This window comes from Canis aureus, chromosome 10, assembly GCF_053574225.1.
Source record: "Canis aureus isolate CA01 chromosome 10, VMU_Caureus_v.1.0, whole genome shotgun sequence".
NCBI lineage: Eukaryota > Metazoa > Chordata > Mammalia > Carnivora > Canidae > Canis > Canis aureus.
Genome location: NC_135620.1, coordinates 62,682,068 through 62,702,407, shown reverse-complemented (window position 1 = coordinate 62,702,407; position 20,340 = coordinate 62,682,068). Strand labels below are relative to the sequence as shown.

General features: G+C 47.1%; 1 protein-coding gene across 5 annotated transcripts in view; it reads left to right on the top strand.

The window, feature by feature from the left end:
- Positions 1-20,340, top strand: part of ABCA1 (ATP binding cassette subfamily A member 1) — a 128,645-nt gene that overhangs the window by 68,213 nt on the left and 40,092 nt on the right. For all 5 annotated transcript variants that reach the window (XM_077912764.1, XM_077912766.1, XM_077912763.1 and 2 more), the window contains exons 9-18: positions 4,206-4,446; positions 6,186-6,325; positions 6,669-6,785; positions 11,370-11,567; positions 12,340-12,545; positions 13,146-13,322; positions 15,277-15,499; positions 17,289-17,510; positions 17,925-18,129; positions 19,202-19,315. In XM_077912764.1, coding sequence (XP_077768890.1) covers positions 4,206-4,446; positions 6,186-6,325; positions 6,669-6,785; positions 11,370-11,567; positions 12,340-12,545; positions 13,146-13,322; positions 15,277-15,499; positions 17,289-17,510; positions 17,925-18,129; positions 19,202-19,315 — 1,843 coding nt within the window. The remainder of the gene's footprint in view (positions 1-4,205; positions 4,447-6,185; positions 6,326-6,668; positions 6,786-11,369; positions 11,568-12,339; positions 12,546-13,145; positions 13,323-15,276; positions 15,500-17,288; positions 17,511-17,924; positions 18,130-19,201; positions 19,316-20,340) is intronic.

Here is a 20,340-nt window from a genome sequence, read left to right as displayed (position 1 = left end):
GTCTCAGAGCTAATTAGTTTGTGGCTGAATGCCCGATGCCTGGTCTAGAACTTTCTCCCAGTGTTACTCTGTATCCCTAGTTAATGACTCATTTGTAAAGAGGGTGATTCCTTGTCCTCCTCCATGCACTGCATTTGCCTTACAGCCACTTCTCCGTATTTCTTCTTCAGCAGCAAGGTTAGTCCTTTTACCAAAACATTTGTTTGCTAACTAAAGGGAATAGTGTGTTCCCCTAATTCACACCTGCCCCTGTAAGCCCCTGGCCTCTGAGGTTCACCTTTGGGATTGTCTTTTCTTGACAAACATCAAGCTGAGTCTGCATGATGACAGACATATCAGAATAATCTTATATTTGCAAGATCAGGGGGGCCTGTGGGTACTTGCAAAAGCAGTTACCCTTTTGTCTGCCTGTCAGCCAGTGGGTGTGTCACATTGGTGACGCCCAACCTTGTTTCAGGTTAGACATGGACAGGAGGGGCTGTCTGATGCCCAGTGCGTACGGAGCCGAGCCAGGGGGCAGCCAGAAACAATCAGGCCTCAATGTCCAGGACAGTGCATAGGAATAATGTTCTCAGACTTGGTCCAGTCTTATTTTGAGTTGCTTCTCTAAATCATTTTTTTTTTGGTATTTGTTTTGTGTTTCTCAAATATCGAAATTTAGGTTTCCGAGAATAAAAGTACGGTATGTTCATGATGGAAAGAGCAGAACGTTTGGAAAACACGGAGATCGAACGCCGTTGACAATTTGGCGTGTTGCTTTTAGTTCAGTTTTCTTTTTTTCTTTGAATTCTGCTTATGAGTGTCTGACTGAAGAGGCTTGGGTTTTGGGTCCCTCTCAGGAGAAGGGCTTTCTGGCCTGCCATTTGTTATTCTGCTTGTGAATGCTGGTGGCCTTTATGTAGGCACAGAAGCTGGGTCACCTGGGGTTCTTCCAGGAGGCAGGAGGAAAAGCAGAAGCTGACCTGCAAGTCCATGGCCATGTCTCTGGGGCTCTGTTAGCAGGCACTGGTGCACCCTGTGCGCTCCCAGCTTCCCTCCGAGCCTAAGAGCAAGCGGAACAGAGACCGTAACGTGGGAGGGTGTCTCTAAATTTAGGATCTGGGTTCAGGGTTTTCTCTTACACCTGCCTTTTGTCTGGGGTAAGAAAAATAATGGAAAGCCTGTGATGTTTCCATTGCTGACGAGGCTGAAACTCTCCACTAAGCAATAACACACCATTTTTCTTGGCAGCTGCTTCCTTCTGTCCTGCTTGCTCCCTGGTCCGGGGCTAGCAAGGGTCACCCACTCCTCGCAGTGGAACACCTTCAAGTCCCGGTGACCATGGGTTACATATTGTCTACCTTGTTATTTCCCTGAGACACACGGGAGAAGGGAAATAAATAAATGCACGCATGTATCTGTTCAGTGTTTGAAAGGAAGTATATGTTCTGATCAAAGCAGAACCCTTGAAAGGAAAAGGGAGCCAACAACTTCTCAGGACATCACTTGATTCATGCAGTATCGCCAAATTTCCCCGTATCGTTCACATGACAGATGAGAGTGGGTCTTCACTGTGCCCATTTTACAGATGGCACCGAGGCTCAGAAAGTTGGGGCTCACAGTCATCTAGTTAGTTAATTGGCAAACGCTAGGGTTTGAACCCAGGACTGTTGGACTACAAACCCCATATTCTTGCTGCCATAGCCTCCTTTTTGTGTGATGAACTCCAATGGAACCTGGACTAGAATAGAAAGGACATTCTTCAAAGAAGGAAATACGGATTAACAGAGCCTGGCAAATTGGATAGAAATGGGGACTTTAGGAACTCAATGAGTGAGCGCTGGCATGAGTTCCACATCTAGGTGACAGGGAAGGTGTGCGTGATGAGATGGGGAAGGCAGGACAGGGAGCCTCCCGCTTGTCCATTCAGTCCCTACCAGGTGCCTGACATTGCTAGATGGTGGGGTCTTGGCAGCGAGCACGCTAGCTCTCCTGTTCTCGTGGGGCTCGCATGGTGGGAGGTAGAAATAGAGAGGTCAGCAAATAACATGACAGCAAGATACCTCAATGAAGAAAAAGAAAGCAGAGTAAGAAGGATAGAGGGTGATGAAGTGTTCTTAAAGGGGTGATTAGAGAAGTCCTCTCTGGCAAGGTGACAGTTGGACCTGACGAAATGACCATATATTGTCCACTCTAAGCAGGAACAGATACAAAGACATTGATGTAGGGTATGATTAAGGAATGTATTTAAAGACCCAGGAAGACCGGTGGTGTGGCCAGAACAGAGGGGGCAAGTGAGAGGGTGCTCGGAGCTGAGGTCCAGGAAGGAGGCAAGCACCGTGCGGACCTGGTAAGGCCGGATTTACGCTGAGCGAGACAGGAAGCCAGTGGAGGGTTTGGAGCAGAGGGTGTATGACGTTGCCTAGAGAATGAGACTGCTTACATCATACATTCTGGCTGTTAAATTAGAAGAGACTAAGGTGGGGGCAAGGGAAGAGAGGGGCCTTTGCAGCGTCTTGAGAAAGTAGCCAGCCATTCATTCATTCACGCCACAGATGATTATCGAACACCGTCTTTCGGGGGCTGGGGGACAAGTGGCCACCCTTCGCTGTGAGTAGGGGCGCTTCACAGATAAGTGTGGAGCATGAGCTGAGGTGTAGAAGGATGAGTAGGAGTTCGCCCCTAGACAGGTGCCAGGAAGAGCCAGCGGTTTGGAATGACTCTGGTGCCTCCATCCAAGGATGTCCTGGTTTCACGGGGGAAGAAGTTTGTGCTTGCGGTTGGGGGCTGGTGGGCAGGTGGTGGCGAGGCAGCCTGTGGCGAGAGAAGTGAGTGGCTTTCACTTACTGTCATTAAAACATCTCCGGGGCTGCTCCGCCACCAACAAAAGGAAAGGTGGCCTGGCGACCTCTGCCCTCCCTGTCCTGAATACCTCATCTAGTTTATGAAAAGATAAAGTAAGGAAAGGCTGGCCACTAGCTGTGTCCTTGTAGTATATGTCAGATGCTCCCGGTTTGGAGGGAGAGATGCTTATGACCTCTGACCTCCCCTGGAGTGCCTGGTGTCCCTCCGGAGGCAGGAGGCAAAGACAGGATCTACAGTGTCGAGGTCCACGTTACCCTCACGAACCAGGAGGCTCTGAGATAGAAAACTGGGCACGTGGTGTCGGGATCTAGGCCTTCCACAGGGCGTGGGCAGGACCGCCTAGTGTCTTCCCTCTGCCCTCCGGGGCTCAGTCTTCCGGGCGCCGAGCACACGCGGTGACATTTCAGGGAATGTAGAGGTTTATAACTCATTTATCGTGAGATGGGTAGAAATGCAAAGTGCTTGATAAATACTTACTTACAAGGACAGTTGGGCCCAGAACTCTACAAGGTGCAGGAGCACATTTGTATAGGAGACAAAGTGCTTGTGGGGTGTGGGTCGCGGATACAGCCCGTGGCCGCTGGGGCGGGAGCGGGGCTGTTCTGTGCCAGGCCTTCTCTTCTGTTTCGTGCGATTGACACTTCGGGGTCTCGGTGAGGAGTCGGACCCTCGGAGGAGTGACCTGTGTAAGGCTGTAAGCCCGTGAGACACGTAGCGGGGATTCAGCCTCGGGTCTCCCCCTCAACACTTTGCCTAGCACTTAACTGAGATCAGGATGGGGCTGCACACACACACACACGCGCGCACACACACACACACACACACACACTCTACCTTTCCTCCCAGGGCCTCCTCACTTTCCACAGGGAGGCTTAAGGCTCTTCAGAAAGGAGTACGTGCTCTCGGGTGGGAGCAGCTCCTGATGGGTGTCTGGGAACACATGGCTATTTGGAGAAAGCATTCTCTTCCATAAGCCAGAAGATAATCCAAATGAAATAAAGCCCATCACCGGGGCTCCGCTGACTTCTCGTTTATGCTTCTCAGTCTTCAATTTGCATAGGAATCACTGGGGCATCTGATGAACATGCAGATTCGAATTGTGGTTGGACCTAGTTGTGGACCTAACCTGCATTCCAGACCACCTCTCACATAATGCCTCTGCTCATCCCAGGGCCACCCGTGGGGTAGCAAGGTTCTGACAACCCTATGGCAAGGCTAAAAGGACGTGACACAGAATGTTCTGGGGTGTGGCCCTGGAGAGGTCAAGAAAATAAGATGTTTCTTTCTCTCTCCTCTACCCTTGCCCTACCCTCGTCTCCCCTTCCCTCCTCCCTCTTTCTCCTCCCAATCCGTGGTGCCAGCTGTTCAGCATGAACAGCTGGAGCGACATGCGCCAGGAAGTCATGTTCCTGACCAATGTGAACAGCTCCAGCTCCTCCACCCAGATCTACCAAGCTGTGTCCCGCATCGTCTGTGGCCACCCCGAGGGGGGGGGCCTCAAGATCAAGTCCCTCAACTGGTACGAGGACAACAACTACAAAGCCCTCTTTGGTGGCAACGGCACGGACGAAGATGCTGGCAGCTTCTATGACAATTCTACGAGTGAGTGTCTGCGCAGATGGAAGCCCCGGCGGCCCCAGCCCCCGTTAGTGTTAGCCTTGGTCCGGTCCATGTCCCTCCTGCCCCATATTTACCCTTCTCCCCTGTAGCAGCATTGGGTGTTTCAGGTCTGTTTGCCCACCACGCTGAGCTCCTAGAGGAGTCCTTTCCTTATCAGCTAAGTGTCCCCACTGCTCTGAAGGAAGCCTGGCACATATCAGGCACACAGTGTGTTTATCAAATGCATGAGTGATTGAAAGCCGACCTCCCCAGTCTCCTGGGGGTTGTGGGAGGGGAGTTCCCAGAGAAATCAAGGATCTTCTTCTTCCCCTCCCTGGGCATGCTTTATAGTAAAACCTTTACAATAACAGTTACAATGATGACAGCAATAAAAGCTAACATTTAGGGAATATTTCCTGTGTACTGGGCATTTCACCCTTACGGGAACCCTGCAAGGAAGGTTCCACATTTTATAGGCTCAGTGAGGTTAAGTGACTTGATCAGAGCCACATCATAGCTAATCCATAAGAGCCAGGGTTAAGCCCTGACCTGCCTGCCCCCTGTGCTTTATTTCTGGTAAATCACATGGCCTCTGAAATAGCTGCTAATGTGGTGTATGTGTGTATCATCAGACTCACGCATTTGATCTGCTGTTTGTTTTTGGTTCTTAGCTGCAAGGCGGTGTTAGAGAACCTCGTAACTCCATATCTGCTTCTCGCGCTTGGGCGGTTTTGTGGGGATGTGTGTTCTGTGTCTGGTGGCAGCAAGGAGCCAATGTTACAGTTTTAGACAATGCCATCCTTTTCCTTGAAAACATGATGCAAGCGAGCCTTTCTCCATTTCCAACCACAGGTGTCTCTTTCAGACACCAGTGAGGCAGCTTTTTGTGTGTTACTGTAACACAAGAACCTTTTATTCTTCTCTGGAGTAAAGCACTCCAGACATAGCAGGTTGCTTTGCAAGCCTGAAGGGGATGGCATTATAGGCAGTTTTCTGAAATGCCATCCGCTCTACTGCCTCACTTGCAAGTCAGCCCAAGGGAACCTTCATTTGCAAAGCAGATACAACTATGAGCAAATCCTTTTTTTTTTTTTTTTTAATATATCCTCCTTGCAGCGTATAGAGGATACTTGATATCTAAAAGAACCCAGAATGACATTTTTTAAAGAATTCAGGAATTCTGGGTAACCACACCTTATTGGCTATTATAACTTTGGATTTTTCCGTTAGGAATTTTTATTACATTTATCCGATATGCCTGGGATGAGACCTGTTAAAGGGAAATGTTTTATTTTTGCTTGAAAACTTAAGACTGAGGTCTAAATTCAGCTTTTCAATGAAAACGAGTTGGCAAGGGCTGACTTACGAGTATGAATCGAGAGTTATGCAGGCATGTGCATAGTAAAACATTTTTTCTAGATTCTCTCAGTTATGAGCCATCCATCAACAGTGTTATAATGAGCTCTGGTTATTTGTCAAGCATTGTTGTAGGAGCTTTACTGATAACATCTACGTATCCTCACCACATCTCTGTCAAGTACCTAATAACTTTATTTATACAGAGGAGCAAACTGAGGCTCCTCAGTTGGCCTCCTCTTGAGGTCAAGTTACTTGTTACATAGCTATTAGGTGGTGGAGCTGGGATTTGAACCCAGGACTGTTTGGTTATCTCCCAAGCCCTTGTGAGCTCCTACAAGTATATGACCATGCATATGAGTATCTGCCTTTTGTCTTCTTCGTAGCTCCTTATTGCAATGATCTGATGAAGAATTTGGAGTCTAGTCCTCTTTCCCGCATCATCTGGAAAGCTCTCAAGCCTCTGCTTGTTGGGAAGATCCTGTATACACCTGACACGCCAGCCACAAGGCAGGTTATGGCCGAGGTAAGCTGCCCAGGCCCAGAAATCCCTCTCTAGAATCCTCCTAGAAATTATGGGCAAAAAAGTGAAGTTGTGGCTTCAAATGGATTGTATCGACTATGTTCATGGCTCTTCCAGAGTTTCCAAAGAGGGAGAACCTCAAGCATGACCCAGGCCAGAGAGCTGACCCTGTAGGGCCAGCTCTCCAGCCTTGGGTATTGGAATTATAGCTGCAGGCAGACACTTCTTGGGGATGGGAAAGATTGGAAACAGTGATGGGGCATCTTGGCAGGGGGCAGCTGAATGTCTCATGGCTCTGCCTCTCCTTCATTTTTCCTGCTGCCCCTGGCTCCCCACCTGACTCCAGGTGAATAAGACCTTTCAGGAGCTGGCTGTGTTTCATGATATGCAAGGCATGTGGGAAGAGCTCAGCCCCAAGATCTGGACCTTCATGGAGAGTAACCCAGAAATGGACCTTGTTCGGGTGAGTGTCCCTACGATTACTGTGTGCCTGCTTGATGCTATAGTGGTGAGTTTCTGGTCACTTTCATGGAGATGACTGAGATGGGATGAGAATTCTTACATTTAACCAGGGTAGGTCTGTCAAGCTCAGCTCCAGCTGCAGGTGAGAGTACACAGGTAACACTGTTTCATGCACACCAGCATCCATGTATCTGGTGGTCAGAAGTCAGTTTGCCAAGAAATTTAGTGACTGTAAGACCCTGCCTATTGTCATTTCTGGTCCAAAAGCCAACCACGGCATCTTATTTAGGTTTCCTATGTCCTGGTAGGTCTCTACACAGGGGTGGGGACAAAGGCCGGGTCTGACCTCTAGATTGAGCTGAGATGCTCTCTTCCAAGGCACTGTGTGAGTGCCCAGCCACCATTAAGGTGTGGAGGGGAATTGCACTGAGTGCTTCAGAGCCACTTGAAAGGGATAAGTGCTTTAGAGACAATTGGATTCAAAAGCGGAGGAGTCTGAGCAAGAACAGAATGTTTCCTTTGTTTGAACTTGAGTGCCATTTAATCACATCATCCCTGCCTTGGGCTGAGTCAGAGAATCATTAGACTATTTCCTATCTCCATGGCGAGGGAGGCCTCTTTCTTTTGTTTCTGCTGCCATTAAGAAGCAAGAATGGGGATCCCTGGGTGGCGCAGCGGTTTGGCGCCTGCCTTTGGCCCAGGGCGCGATCCTGGAGATCCGGGATCGAATCCCACATCAGGCTCCCGGTGCATGGAGCCTGCTTCTCCCTCTGCCTGTGTCTCTGCCTCTCTCTCTCTCACTGTGTGCCTATCATGAATAAAAATTAAAAAAAAAAAAAAAAAAAGATTTAAGAAGCAAGAATGGATTTTACCAGGTTTCTTGTCTTGACACCTCATTGATCAGAGGGATAGCCAGGTTTTAGCGGCAGTGCCTACCTGGAAGGTACTTTTGCAGGCTTAGGATTCCCCCTTGATGCCCTGGGTAGGGGGTGCGATGGGGCCTTCCCGGGATGGGAAAGCTGGAGTCATCTTTGTTGCTCTAGTCCTGTTACATATGCGGAATTCGTAAGGGACTTTGGTGAGAAAAACATCAACAATGATTTGCATGGATATATGGAATAATTCCTGACTAGTAATAATAACAATTCATGCCTTTCAAGTATGGGTCTCCACTGGGCTCCAGTCTCTCCTTGAGAAGGAAGTCACGTGATCCAGCCACACAGAGCTCCATTGACCTTAGGTGTAGTCTTGGGCCTGTTCTTCCTGGTTCTGTCCTTGGAATCCAGATTTTTACTTTTTGGATGTCTCTCCTTATGTGTCTCAGGAGATTATAAGGGGCCCTATTGACGGGATTCCATGAATTTCGATCTGTAGGCAGATAGAGGCTTTCCTTCCTCTACTGATTGACTGATTTAAAAATAAGATTTTATTTATTTAATCTCGACCTACTCTGGGGCTTGAACTCACAACCCCAAGCTCATGTCGCATGCTCCACCAACTGATTCAGCCAGGTACCCCTTATTTTAAAATTTTTAATTGAAGTATAGTTGACCTATAATATTAATTGCTTCCCCTACTTTTAAGTGGAGAGTTTGGCTTGGATGTTCCAGCAACGACTAGCTCGCGGTGCTTAGGGGACAAAGCCCTTGTAAACGTGGCCATGGCATTCGTTAGTAATTCTGCTGGGAGAGTCCAAGATGTGCAATAGGAAATGTAGAAACTGTGGCTGGGGAGGAAGGCATGGCATGTAGTTTGGAGGGCCTTGTGTGTAATACCAAGAACTTTTACTTTAAGCTGTGGGGGACCATTAACAAGTTTGAAGCAAGGAGAGATGGGTAGATGCATTAATCTGGTATGTCAGGTGGATTGAAGTGTGGAAAGATGGAAGGCAGAGGCCAGAGTGGAGACTAGCTAAGTGGGTGGCCAAGACTTCAGCAGGAGGTGAAGCCTGGTGGCTGCTTCGTTGTGGAGGGGAAAAGGTTTCTAGTAGGTGGATGGTGGAGATTTCCCATATGCCAGGGGATACTGAGGCCTGGAGTGCGGGGAGGCGGTTAACCTGGAGACACTGATTCCGGATGCATCAGTCTGTGGGTGGAAGTTAAAGGGGCCTCTTCACCTGCTTTCTTTTCTCTCTTAAGGAGTGTTTCTCTTACTCCACAAGCTTGTGCTGCTCAGTCCTCTGCACCTCCTACAGCCTCGTGTCTGTTATGTGAGGTTATGCCTGAGGCTTGTGGCTTCTTTTGGCCGTAGCTCTCGGTTTTCTTTCTTTTTTCAGCTTTATTGAAGTGTAATTAACAAATAAAAATTGTCTAAGCTGTACACCATGTTTTGAGTTAGTATACATTGTGAAGTGATCATCACAGTGAAGCTAAATAGCATATCCATCACCTCACAAAGTAGCCTCATTGCACATTTCAAGTATATAATACAGTCATATTTTTGTTTTTGTTTTAAGATTTACTTATTAGAGAGAGAGAGAGTATGTGAGTAGGGAGGGGAGCAGGAGGGGAGGGGGAGGGGACAGAGACAAGCGGACTCCATGCTGATTGCAGAGCCTGACATTGGGCTCAATCCCATGACCCTGAGACCATGACCCGACCTGAAACCAAGAGTCAGACACTCAACTGACTGACTGAGCCACCCAGGCGCCCCAGCAGTACCGTATTGTTAACTATGGTCATTCTGCTGTGCATTAGATCTCCAGAACTTACTCATATTGCGTAACTGAAACTTTGTACCCTTTGACCTACCCACTTCCCTCACTCCTAGCCCCTGGCAACCACCATTCTCCCTTGTGGTAGTTCTTATCTTTCTGCTGTTTCCAACCCTGTCTACATGTACTGCATCACCCCCCCCCCCCACCGCCCCCCAGTTGAGAAGCACGTCTCTGTTGAGTCATGAAACCCACAGACTATCAGCTGTTCTCTTTTCTGAGCTGCTCTGGGCCTCCTTCATCTCAAGGCCCTGCTTCCTCCCTGGCTACCACTCCTAAGGGTGATTGTAGGTCCCTTAACCCCCTCAAGTACTCCAGAATGGCTGTGTGATCAGCAGTCTCACTGGTCACATCTTTCTGGTCTTGCTGCCTTCCCTAACCATATTGCTCAGAAGTCACATTGGACAGGACCAGCCTCGCCCCAAATGCCGTGTGTCTTCATTCAGCTCTTTCTTGTTCAAGTCTCCAGAGAAAGCCATTTCAGAATTGCTAACCCATACCCCTGTGAACTTTTGTGAGGTAAAAATTTGTATCTGTTAACAAAAATACTTAATGTGTCTTATTGAGGATAGTATAGATTGTTGCTCCCTATAGGAAAGCAATTTGGAATGAAAATTGCAAGAGCCATTAAAAAAATAAAGTGCTATCCTGTGTATCTCTATTCTGTACACCCTCAGGGATGTATCCTACAGAAATAATTTTAAAGAAGTCACTGTATGAGTGGAAATGTTATTGCTGTAATAATTGTTATTGTGAGAAATTAGAAATAGGCTAAATTCTTAGCAGTATGGGAATAGTTCATGAAATTATAGTATATATACTCCATAAAACCATTATGCTCCCATTAAAATAATAAATATGAAGCCACATGGGGGGGAAACTTAAATTGTTAGTGGAAATAAGACTGATTTAATAAGTAGCAGTGTTTTGCTCCTTAGAGATTCCATTTCAGTAGAGCCAGAATTTCATCTTCCCCCCCCCCCTCGAAGTTGTGACAGGAGCTATACCTGCTTCTCCTATTCCGTGAGCTGAGCTTAACCCGTCTTTCTGGCAGTACCTGTGCAGGCTTCTGCCCCAGGTCTCTGGATCTACTCGTTGAACATCAGATTAGTTTGTCCTTCTCTTCTGTGTGGACTCACATGGGGAACCAACCAGCTAGGGAACAAGTCTTGGAAGACAGGCCTCTTTTGCATCATAACCCATACATCCTACAATTTTACTTGGTTTTATAGCGGTGGCATTCCCTCAAGCTAAACAGCACAAGTGGGTTTGTCTTAATTCAGACTAGACATAAGGTGTTTATGAGGAGTCATCAGCTTGAATCTCAATAGAGGAAGATGATACAATGCAAGGGGAAGGTACACTGGAATCAGAGTCCATGTTTCATACCCTGGCTTTGCTACTTATTAGCTGTGTGACCTTGTGTTAGGGGCTTGAGCTTTCTGAACCTGTTTTCTCATCTGTAAAATGGGAATTTTTAGACAGATCTTGCTTAGGGAGCTGAGTGAGATAAAACATATCAATGATCTAATATAAAGATTGTACAGAGTAAGTATCATCACTGTTGTTATTGTGGTCGATACTATTAAGCTAGGCTGGAAACATGAACTCTGGATGCAGACTACTCTGACTTTGAGTCTTAGCTCCATGCCTGATAACGTTATGACTCAGCCTTAGTTAAAATCATACATTTTTTCAACCTTAGTATTCTCCCCTATAAAATGGGAACACTGTTATCTACCTCACAATTTTCTGTGAAGATTAAAAAAAGAGACGGTATCTGTAAAAAGGTTAGGTTTTGTAAATCATGTAAGTGTTAGTATCTAGGCTTAGTTGGTGTTTATTGATTGTACTTTCTCACTGGAATGCCAGACACTGTTGGACAGCAGAAGCAATGACCACTTTTGGGAACAGCGATTAGATGGCTTAGACTGGACTGCCAAAGATATCCTGGCATTTCTGGCCAAGCACCCAGAGGATGTCCAGTCTGCTAATGGATCTGTGTACACCTGGAGAGAAGCCTTCAATGAGACCGACCAGGCAATTCAGACCATCTCTCGATTCATGGAGGTGAGGATCTGTTCTGTGGATCATTTTGAAAAGTCTTTGGCTTCTTTCTCTGAGATGGTACAATAAGGTGTGGATTGGAGGAAAGTTTAGAAATAGTGTCTAGTTTTATTTCCAGATTCCCCAAACCTAATATAGGGCTTGGTGTACGGAAGGCACTCATAAATGTTAGTTGAATGACTGAATGGATAAATAGACCTAACTCTAGCTTTATTCTTTCTGACTCAAAAGTGTTTCTGTCCACGGTCTCCTAGGTTTTCCCAAGGTTTCACAGCTCAATACCTAATGGCAAGAAAGCATGCCCTTAAAAAGGCATTATTTATGAAATTTCTCTAAGAACTAATAGGATACATTATATTTTAAAAATCTCTTCTTAAAAATTATGTGACTTAATAGGGACAGATAAGGGCCTGGGTGTGTTTTTGTTTTTGTTTTGTTCTTTATTTTTTGTTATGCTTATTTGGTTCTTTATGATTCAAAATTGCCAGAAAAACAGGAAAATGAGGTCTGATCAATTGTTTCAACCTCTTTCCCTCCACAAAAATCAATATAAATAACTTATCTCTAAATACTTCTAGCATTTCTCTTAAATTGCTGTTAAAAAACAAAAGGGTCCATTCTCAATCGAATCTTGGAAAATGACTTTGGAGAGGAGGAGAGAGTGAGGACAAAAATGTCACGCAGTTAGCACGTCCCTCTTGGGACAGAGTCTGCCTTGGGCACTGCTTGTTTTCCTGGAGGCTGGAGTTTCTCATGAAGGCCGTTTTTCCATCAGTGTGTCAACCTGAACAAGCTGGAACCAGTAGCAACAGAAGTCCGGCTTATCAACAAGTCTATGGAGTTGCTGGATGAGAGGAAGTTCTGGGCTGGTATCGTGTTCACCGGAATCACTCCGGGCAGTATTGAGCTGCCCCGTCACGTCAAGTACAAGATCCGAATGGACATTGACAATGTGGAGAGGACAAATAAAATCAAGGATGGGTGAGTTCAAGCCCACCACACCAGCCAGTTTGGGGGAAGTCAAGAGCAGCTAATATGACTAGAGGCACTTTGTTTTAAGTACTAATTTGGTAGAAATGTCACCAAAAAATAACTCCAATTGGTGGCATGATTTTGGTGAAAGTGGTACATCCCGTTGCCAGAGACAGTTTTTTCAAAGGTCCTAAAATAATCATCTTTTGATTCAGCATTTTCGCTCAAGAGAATTAATCCCACAGCATTAAATCAACAGGAAAAAAAGAAGAAATGGCTTTAGGATTCCTGTGCTAGCATTATCCTATTTTTTATAAAAAGGAGTGAACAACCAATGTAAAAGGGAATGATTAAACAGATTTTGGCATGTCCACTTGCTGCAACGTTAGGTAGCCAAGGAAGAGTTTAAAACTAAACCAACCTTCTGGTGGTGGTATGCTCACTCTGACTGTATCAGTTTCAATATATGCACAGGACTGAGAGCAGAAAGTAAGACACAAATATGTTAGATGAGAACAGTGACTCGGTAACGATGGTGGATTGTGGGTGATTGGCTCTTTTAAATGTATGGTTCTAAGGAATATTTGATCACCTGTGATGTGATTTTAGGTACTGGGACCCGGGTCCTCGGGCTGACCCCTTTGAGGATATGCGGTACGTCTGGGGGGGCTTTGCCTACTTGCAAGATGTGGTGGAGCAGGCGATCATCAGGGTGCTGACGGGCACCGAGAGGAAAACTGGCGTCTATGTGCAACAGATGCCCTACCCCTGTTACGTCGATGACATGTAAGTTACCACCAAGCCACCATCTTCACGTAACAGGTTAACACTGTCCTTAGAGAGAGTACCTACACACACACATATGCATGTGCATATACCCAAAGGAGGTAGGATGCTTTGATTTTAATGATTTCATATGTGTTGTCACAAAAAAAAAAAAGTCTTTTCTGAAATTCAGTGAATAACTTTAGAAAATAAGATGCCATATGTAGGTAGTTCCAGCCACATCACTGGCACACATGTGCACATCCTGGTAATCCTCCCTCTTTTTTCATCTGTGGTTACCAGCAGTTATATTGTTTACATACCCTACCCTTTTGGTCAAAGTTTTGCTCAATCTGCAATTTTTTTTTTTAAGATTTTATTTATTTGTCCATGAGAGACACACAGAGAGAGGCAGAGACACAGGCAGAGGGAGAAGTAGGCTCCCTGTGGGGAGCCCGATGTGGGACTCGATCCCAGGACCTGGGATGAGGACCTCAGCCAAAGGCAGACACACTCAACCGCTGAGCCACCCAGGTGCCCTCAATCTGCAAATTCAACATGTGGCGTGACAAACACCTGCAAGCACATACACACATACATAGATCCCTCAAACACAGAAACATTGATCTAGACCTATAAAAGCTGACTCCATGTCAGTTCATCCGCTTACTCTTTATAAGTGGTAAACCACATTTTGAAGCAATCCAAATAAAACTGAACAAGGCCTTTTTTTTTTTTTTTTTTTGAACAAGGCCTTTTTATCTTAGACTTTAGATAATCTTTCTGTGCTTAGTTACTAAGCTGCCAAGGTCTTGTGGGAACTGTGCCTTTGGATCTAATGATTTCTTTTTAGTTTTTTAGAGAGAGAGAAAAAAAGAGAGAGAGGAGCAGGGCAGGGGTTTGAGGAAGGGTCAGAGGGAGAGAGAGAATCTTAAGCAGGCTCTACACGGGTGTGGGGGCCCCTTCTCATGACCCCGAGATCATGACCTGAGCCAAAACCAAGAGTTGGACGCTGAACCCACTGAGCCACCTCAGCACCCCCTCTAATGATTTCTTGTAGGAGAGCATGGGCCAAGGTGTAGTTATTACAAGCATCTGAGATATGTAACGTCTCTTCCAAATTCTGGAAATTCTCTTATTCTCTGTTGTGATATATATGTGTAGAGATCAGAGTACAGAAGGAACAGAGCTCCTCTTCTAAACATTTGCCCTCTGCTTTGCACTGAGCAACCGTTTCCTTGTGTGGCTCACTCTAGCTCTTCCAAGTCACCCTTGGAATTATCTTGTTTTTTACCTTCAGAAAAATTAGTCAGACTTTTCCAAAAGAAACCCGCCTCCCCCCCACCCCCCCACTACCCACTCAGCCCAGATTTACTCTAGAAAGGATGTCTTAAGAGCAGGACAGGATGGGAGCTTAGTGGCATTAAGGGCCCTTGCCTGTTGTCACATTGCTGAGAAGTGCATAAGTAGTAAAGCTGAGACTTGGGCCTGGCATTCCAGGGTCCAAATTCTGTGTCCCTTTTACTTCACGGTGCTCCATTTCCTATTTTGGTTTGGAATCTGAATTATTACAAGAGCTGCCTGGAGTCTTTTTTTTTTGCATTATCTGTGATAAAAGTTGTGCAAGTCAGTAGTGAGATGACCCTTGAAGGTGTTGAACTCTTGAGAGAGAAGGGGTTGTTTTTTTTGTTTCTTTGTTTTAGTGCTTTAAAAGTTACGTAGTTACCTAGTGATTTAAGCAAGTCCCAGAGTAATGGTGCTTGGCAGCACCTGGTAGGTCGAACGGTCACCACCACGTTGTGCTCCTCATGAAGCATGTGATGACCTGTATGTTTTGGAGCTTGGAGAGCCTGCCCCTTGTTCACTCAGTCTCAGTCTCGGGGCTTCTGCTGGCATGCGGGTCCGGGGGGCACTGGCCTCTGAGCCTGATTCTCACTCCCTCTCATTCTCCCCCACCCTTCTCTGGGGCCTCCAGCTTCCTGCGGGTGATGAGCCGGTCCATGCCTCTGTTCATGACGCTGGCCTGGATCTACTCCGTGGCCGTGATCATCAAGGGCATCGTGTACGAGAAGGAGGCACGGCTGAAGGAGACCATGCGCATCATGGGTCTGGACAGCGGTATCCTCTGGTTCAGCTGGTTCATCAGTAGCCTCATCCCGCTGCTCGTGAGCGCCGGCCTGCTGGTGGTCATCTTGAAAGTAAGGCTGCCACACTGGTTCCTGGCTGCCAGGGAACTCCTAAACAAGCCCCCGCAGGCTGTGAGGAGAGAAGCAAAGATAATTGGGAGGCAAGAGGTCAGATGCGTCATCTCCTGCAGTTTCCTCATTCAGTATTTGGGCAAGGTGAGAGTGACTTGCCCAGGGTCAGCCCAGCTGGTTAGCGGCTGAGCAGGACTAGAACCTAGAACCCAGGGCTCTTGCTTCCCAGGTAGGCGCACACTTACCTATGCCATGACATCTGCTTGGCAGTGGTCTGTGGCAGCATCTGAGAGCTGTTCATTTCCTTAGATGTACTGGCTGGTGATACTGCCAGAATTTCTAAAAACCATAATCAGAGGGATACATATGGTTGCAAGTTGGGTTTTTCTGGAAGCAGAGGCTGAGAGAGTTTGGCGCATGGGTATTTATTAGGGATCAAGATCTATGGAAGGGGCGGGCAATTTGCAGGATTGAGCAGGAGAAGGTATTGTGAGCGGCAGTGTGGGACTAACCCCATGGGCTCTTGGGATCATATACAGCTTTCCAGTGAGCTCTCCCTCACTGAGCTGAGATATCCAGCCCCAAAGCCTCCCTCCCTGATACCTGAGACCCTGGGGTCCCTCACCCAATCATAATCCTGAACCCCAGGGCCAGGCAGCTTTCTGTGGCTGAGACCAAATCAGAGGAGTTGACACCTAGAGGCTGTGTGCAGCCAGACAACAAGGGGACTCTGGGCACTGCTGTTCTGTGCCACCCCATGTATTAATAGGTTTATATGCTACTCTTCTTTCCTTATAATGATTTGTTTTAAGGATGTATCATGTAAAAATAAATGTTTTTTTTCAAAGACAGAGGAGTGCAAAGGGTGAGGAACTAATATTTAGGTTAATACTAGCTACTGTTAATACTAATGAGCCCCAACTGATTGCCAGGCACTGTTTAGAGCACATCCACCTGTGCTCTCTGATTATAGCCTCACTAACCCATTTAACATATAAGGAAATGAGGCCAAGGAAGGTTAAGGACTTCACCGAGGTCACCCAGCATTATGACAGAGCGGTTCTTGCTAAAAACAACCTCTGCTCATGCTCTAATATCTGATTGCAAGTGTGGAGGCCCGTGGCAGGGGTGGTGGTCCTGTGGCTGGTGGCTGAGAGCTGATCTGGGACCACATGCTGGCTGGTCCTGCTCAGATACACCCAGATGAACAGGCTAGAGAGAGACTTGAAAGGTCCACAGCATTTGGCTGATTGTGGGAATACAGAATCCGTGGCAGGTTATCAAGGTGGAGGATAAGATTTCCCGGCCATTTTCCATGGCTTTTGGGGTAGAGGAGAAGTCACATAGAATGCTGTCCCCACAACCCTTTCTTGGTGCCCAGAGCCCCGGTCCTTATAAAAGGAGACGTCAGGTAATTGTATTTCTTGGAGAACCAAAGAACAAAATTGTCCATTGAGATGAACCTTGATGAATCTCAGCCCTGGACTCTTCTATTCCTGCCTCCATTCTTATTTTGCCGTGTGGTCCTGGGTTAGTTATTCTCCTTACTTAGGCGTCCTGATCAGAATGATGAGCAGCGCTGCTCCTCTCTATTGGCTCTCAGATGAGTATGAATAAACCCTTCTTCCCATAGATCATGCAAGGATGGGCTTGCTTGTTGAGGCAGCACTTTTTAACTTAATTTAATTTAATTTAATTTAATTTAATTTAATTTAATTTAATTTTAATTAATTAATTAATTAATTAATTATTTTGAGGCAGCACTTTTAATAGGTCTCTTCCTTCCCAGTTAGGAAACCTGCTGCCCTACAGCGACCCCAGCGTGGTGTTTGTCTTCCTGTCTGTGTTCGCCGTGGTGACCATCCTGCAGTGCTTCCTCATCAGCACACTCTTCTCCAGGGCCAACCTGGCGGCAGCCTGTGGGGGCATCATCTACTTCATCCTATACCTGCCCTACGTGCTGTGCGTGGCGTGGCAAGACTATGTGGGCTTCACACTCAAGCTCTTTGTGGTGAGCAACCACCCTTGGGTAGTAGCTGTGCACCCAGCAGCCCCTGGGGCTTCACCTCCCCTTTGCAGTCCAAGCTGAGAACCGAAGATGAGAGTGTGTGTGTGTGTGTAGGTGGGTGGGTGCAGGATTACTGGGCCTTTGGGGCATCTTTGGAAGCATAAAATTCTAAAAGTTTTACGCTCTGTCATGCATGCATTTCTGAAATGTGTGTGCAGAATGAAGGGTTATAAATAGAATCCTTTGGTATGCTGCTAGTGAGCCCACTCCCCTCAAGGGATCTGTAGGTGAATACTTCCATATCTTGTAATTGATCCATTTTGCAAATTCAAATTTCTCTAGGTGGAATTTATATTAGAAGTGCTAGAAAATGAGAGACAAGGAGATGGATAAGTGACTCTTGCCTCTTTCTCACAGAGCCTGCTATCTCCTGTGGCCTTTGGGTTTGGCTGTGAGTACTTTGCCCTTTTTGAGGAGCAGGGCATTGGGGTGCAGTGGGACAACCTGTTTGAGAGCCCCATGGAGGAAGATGGCTTCAACCTCACCACGTCAGTCTCCATGATGCTGTTCGACGCCTTTCTCTATGGAGTGATGACGTGGTACATCGAGGCTGTCTTTCCAGGTACGTGGAGCTTCCACGCTGCTTTAGCCATCGGCTATGGAAATGTGATTTGTAGCTGCAGAGCTCTCCCCTATCTGTGTTGGAATTTCTGCAGGGCCTGGGGGCTCCCTGGAAAGTGGTAAGGATCTTAGACCCATGGCAAGCAAACGATCCGAGGAGGAGCATGGTAAAAGTACAACTCTTACCACTGCTGTAGCTCTCATTTCTTGAGCACTGCGTGCCAGGCGCTACGCCAAGTGTCATGTATACTTTGGGACTTGCTCTTACAGGCACCTTTTGCAAATGAGAGAACTAGGACTCAGAGGAGTAACTCGCCTGGGGACACACACAGCTGCTAAGTGTTGGTGCTTGGAGGTGAACCCAGCTGGGTCACACTGGGTCTGCTAGTCCAGGCGGGTCTTCCTTCCAGTGCTGGCCCAGTTCTCTTAATTCTGTATTCCCAGAATTAACCACCAGCAGAGGTTCTGTTTCCTGAGTACAGCCTGTGGCTAATAAGATATGTTGGCTCTAAGCCCCTTACTTGTGATTTAATCAAATTAACATTCATAAAAATTCATTTTAATACCTCCCTTGATAGATCTCCTTGACCAAGACCTGCCTTGGATACGTTTTTATAGTATAGATCAAATTCTAAGAGAGTGAGGTTTAACTTTTTCTGGTTTCCCTGGTTTTCCTCTAAGGGAGTGTATGCGGAATGTTTATTGCCTCTCCTTGAGCTTCCTGCATTGAATATGCAATTTTGTATCCTACGGATCTGGGTTCAGATTCTGAGTCCTTCATTTAACTGGCCGAGTGACCTCTGTAAGCTACTTATCCCTCAGTTTCCTCATCTGTAAAATGGGGCTGATAACCTGCCTCGTGGGGTTGTCTGAAGGCTTCAGAGAGGTATAGAATGTACGTTATACATAGTAGGTCTTGGCAGCTGGGCGCTCCCAGTGCCCCCACCTCCATTCCAGGGTGCTCCGTCTCCAGAGGCTGTGTCAAAGAGGGAGTAGTTCTGGCTGGGATACCTCGGGATTGCTGGGATGTTGGTGAGCTTGGCTTACATCCTGGTTTTTATTTTTGCTTGCAGGCCAGTATGGAATCCCCAGACCCTGGTATTTTCCTTGCACCAAATCCTACTGGTTTGGTGAGGAAAGTGATGAGAAGAGCCACCCTGGTTCCAGCCAGAAGGGAGTATCGGAAAGTAAGTGCTGCTGACCTGCCCTCCCCTTAGGCTCAGTGCTGTTGCCCCCACTGACTGTCAGGACAAAGGATGGCTTTTGCCCTTGAGACAGTCTAAAACCACTCTAGGAGCCAAGGAATCCCATACAGTGCATCTTTCCAAATTCCCCCATGCTGTTCGTGTCCAGTGCTGTTGTTGACCTATCAGGGGCTCACTCTCTGGGGCTCTTAGGGACATTGCCTTTGTTTTCTTGGCTTCTAGGAAAGAGGCCCTTGATATCTGTACTTTCACACCCGCCCCCACCCCCCACCCCCACCACACACTCTTCGTGATAAGCTAACAGCTAGGAAGAGGAGTTCAGGACAACAGGGATTGTAGTTGTAGCACCATAACGTCGCTGTCTGCTTCATCAGAGTGATAGCTATGTGAGCCTGTGTAGACTGATCCCAAGTGGCTGCCAGGGCTCAGCCTGTGCTTTGGGGATTCTCCTCCTTCATTACTCAGAGCCCTCATCCCCTCCTGGCTCCAGACTGGAGGTGGAGGTACCCATAGTTGAGCAAAGGCTCTGCCTCCTGGGCTGTTTGTTCAAGGTCTTGGACACAAACTGTCTCTGTTCAGTGTGGCTTCCGAATAGTAATGAGTCCCTTTTTGCTGAGCTCTTCTGTGCCTTCCCCTCTAGTTGCCAGTGGAAAAGTCTGGTGTTCCTGAGCTGGCATACTGGATGACTTACCAATGGCCCTTCCCCCTGTCTCAGCCTCTCCTCCTGCTGTTGCTGCTCTTCTTGCCCAGTCTCCTCTTTCCACCAAGGTTCTGTGTCTCAGGCTCCTAGAATTCTCACAGGCGCCAGAACCCTGCCTTTGTACGTACTGTGTCCTCTCGCGGGAGAACCTTTTCTCTGACTTGCCTGCCTTCCTCCTCCTCCCTCAGGATCTAGTTCTATCCGCGCCCCCCCCCCCCCCCCACCGTAGTCCTTCCAGATTCCCAAGTCAGTTCCTACTCTAAGATTGTGTGGTGTTGAACAACAAACAAAAGGTCGTTCTGTTTAA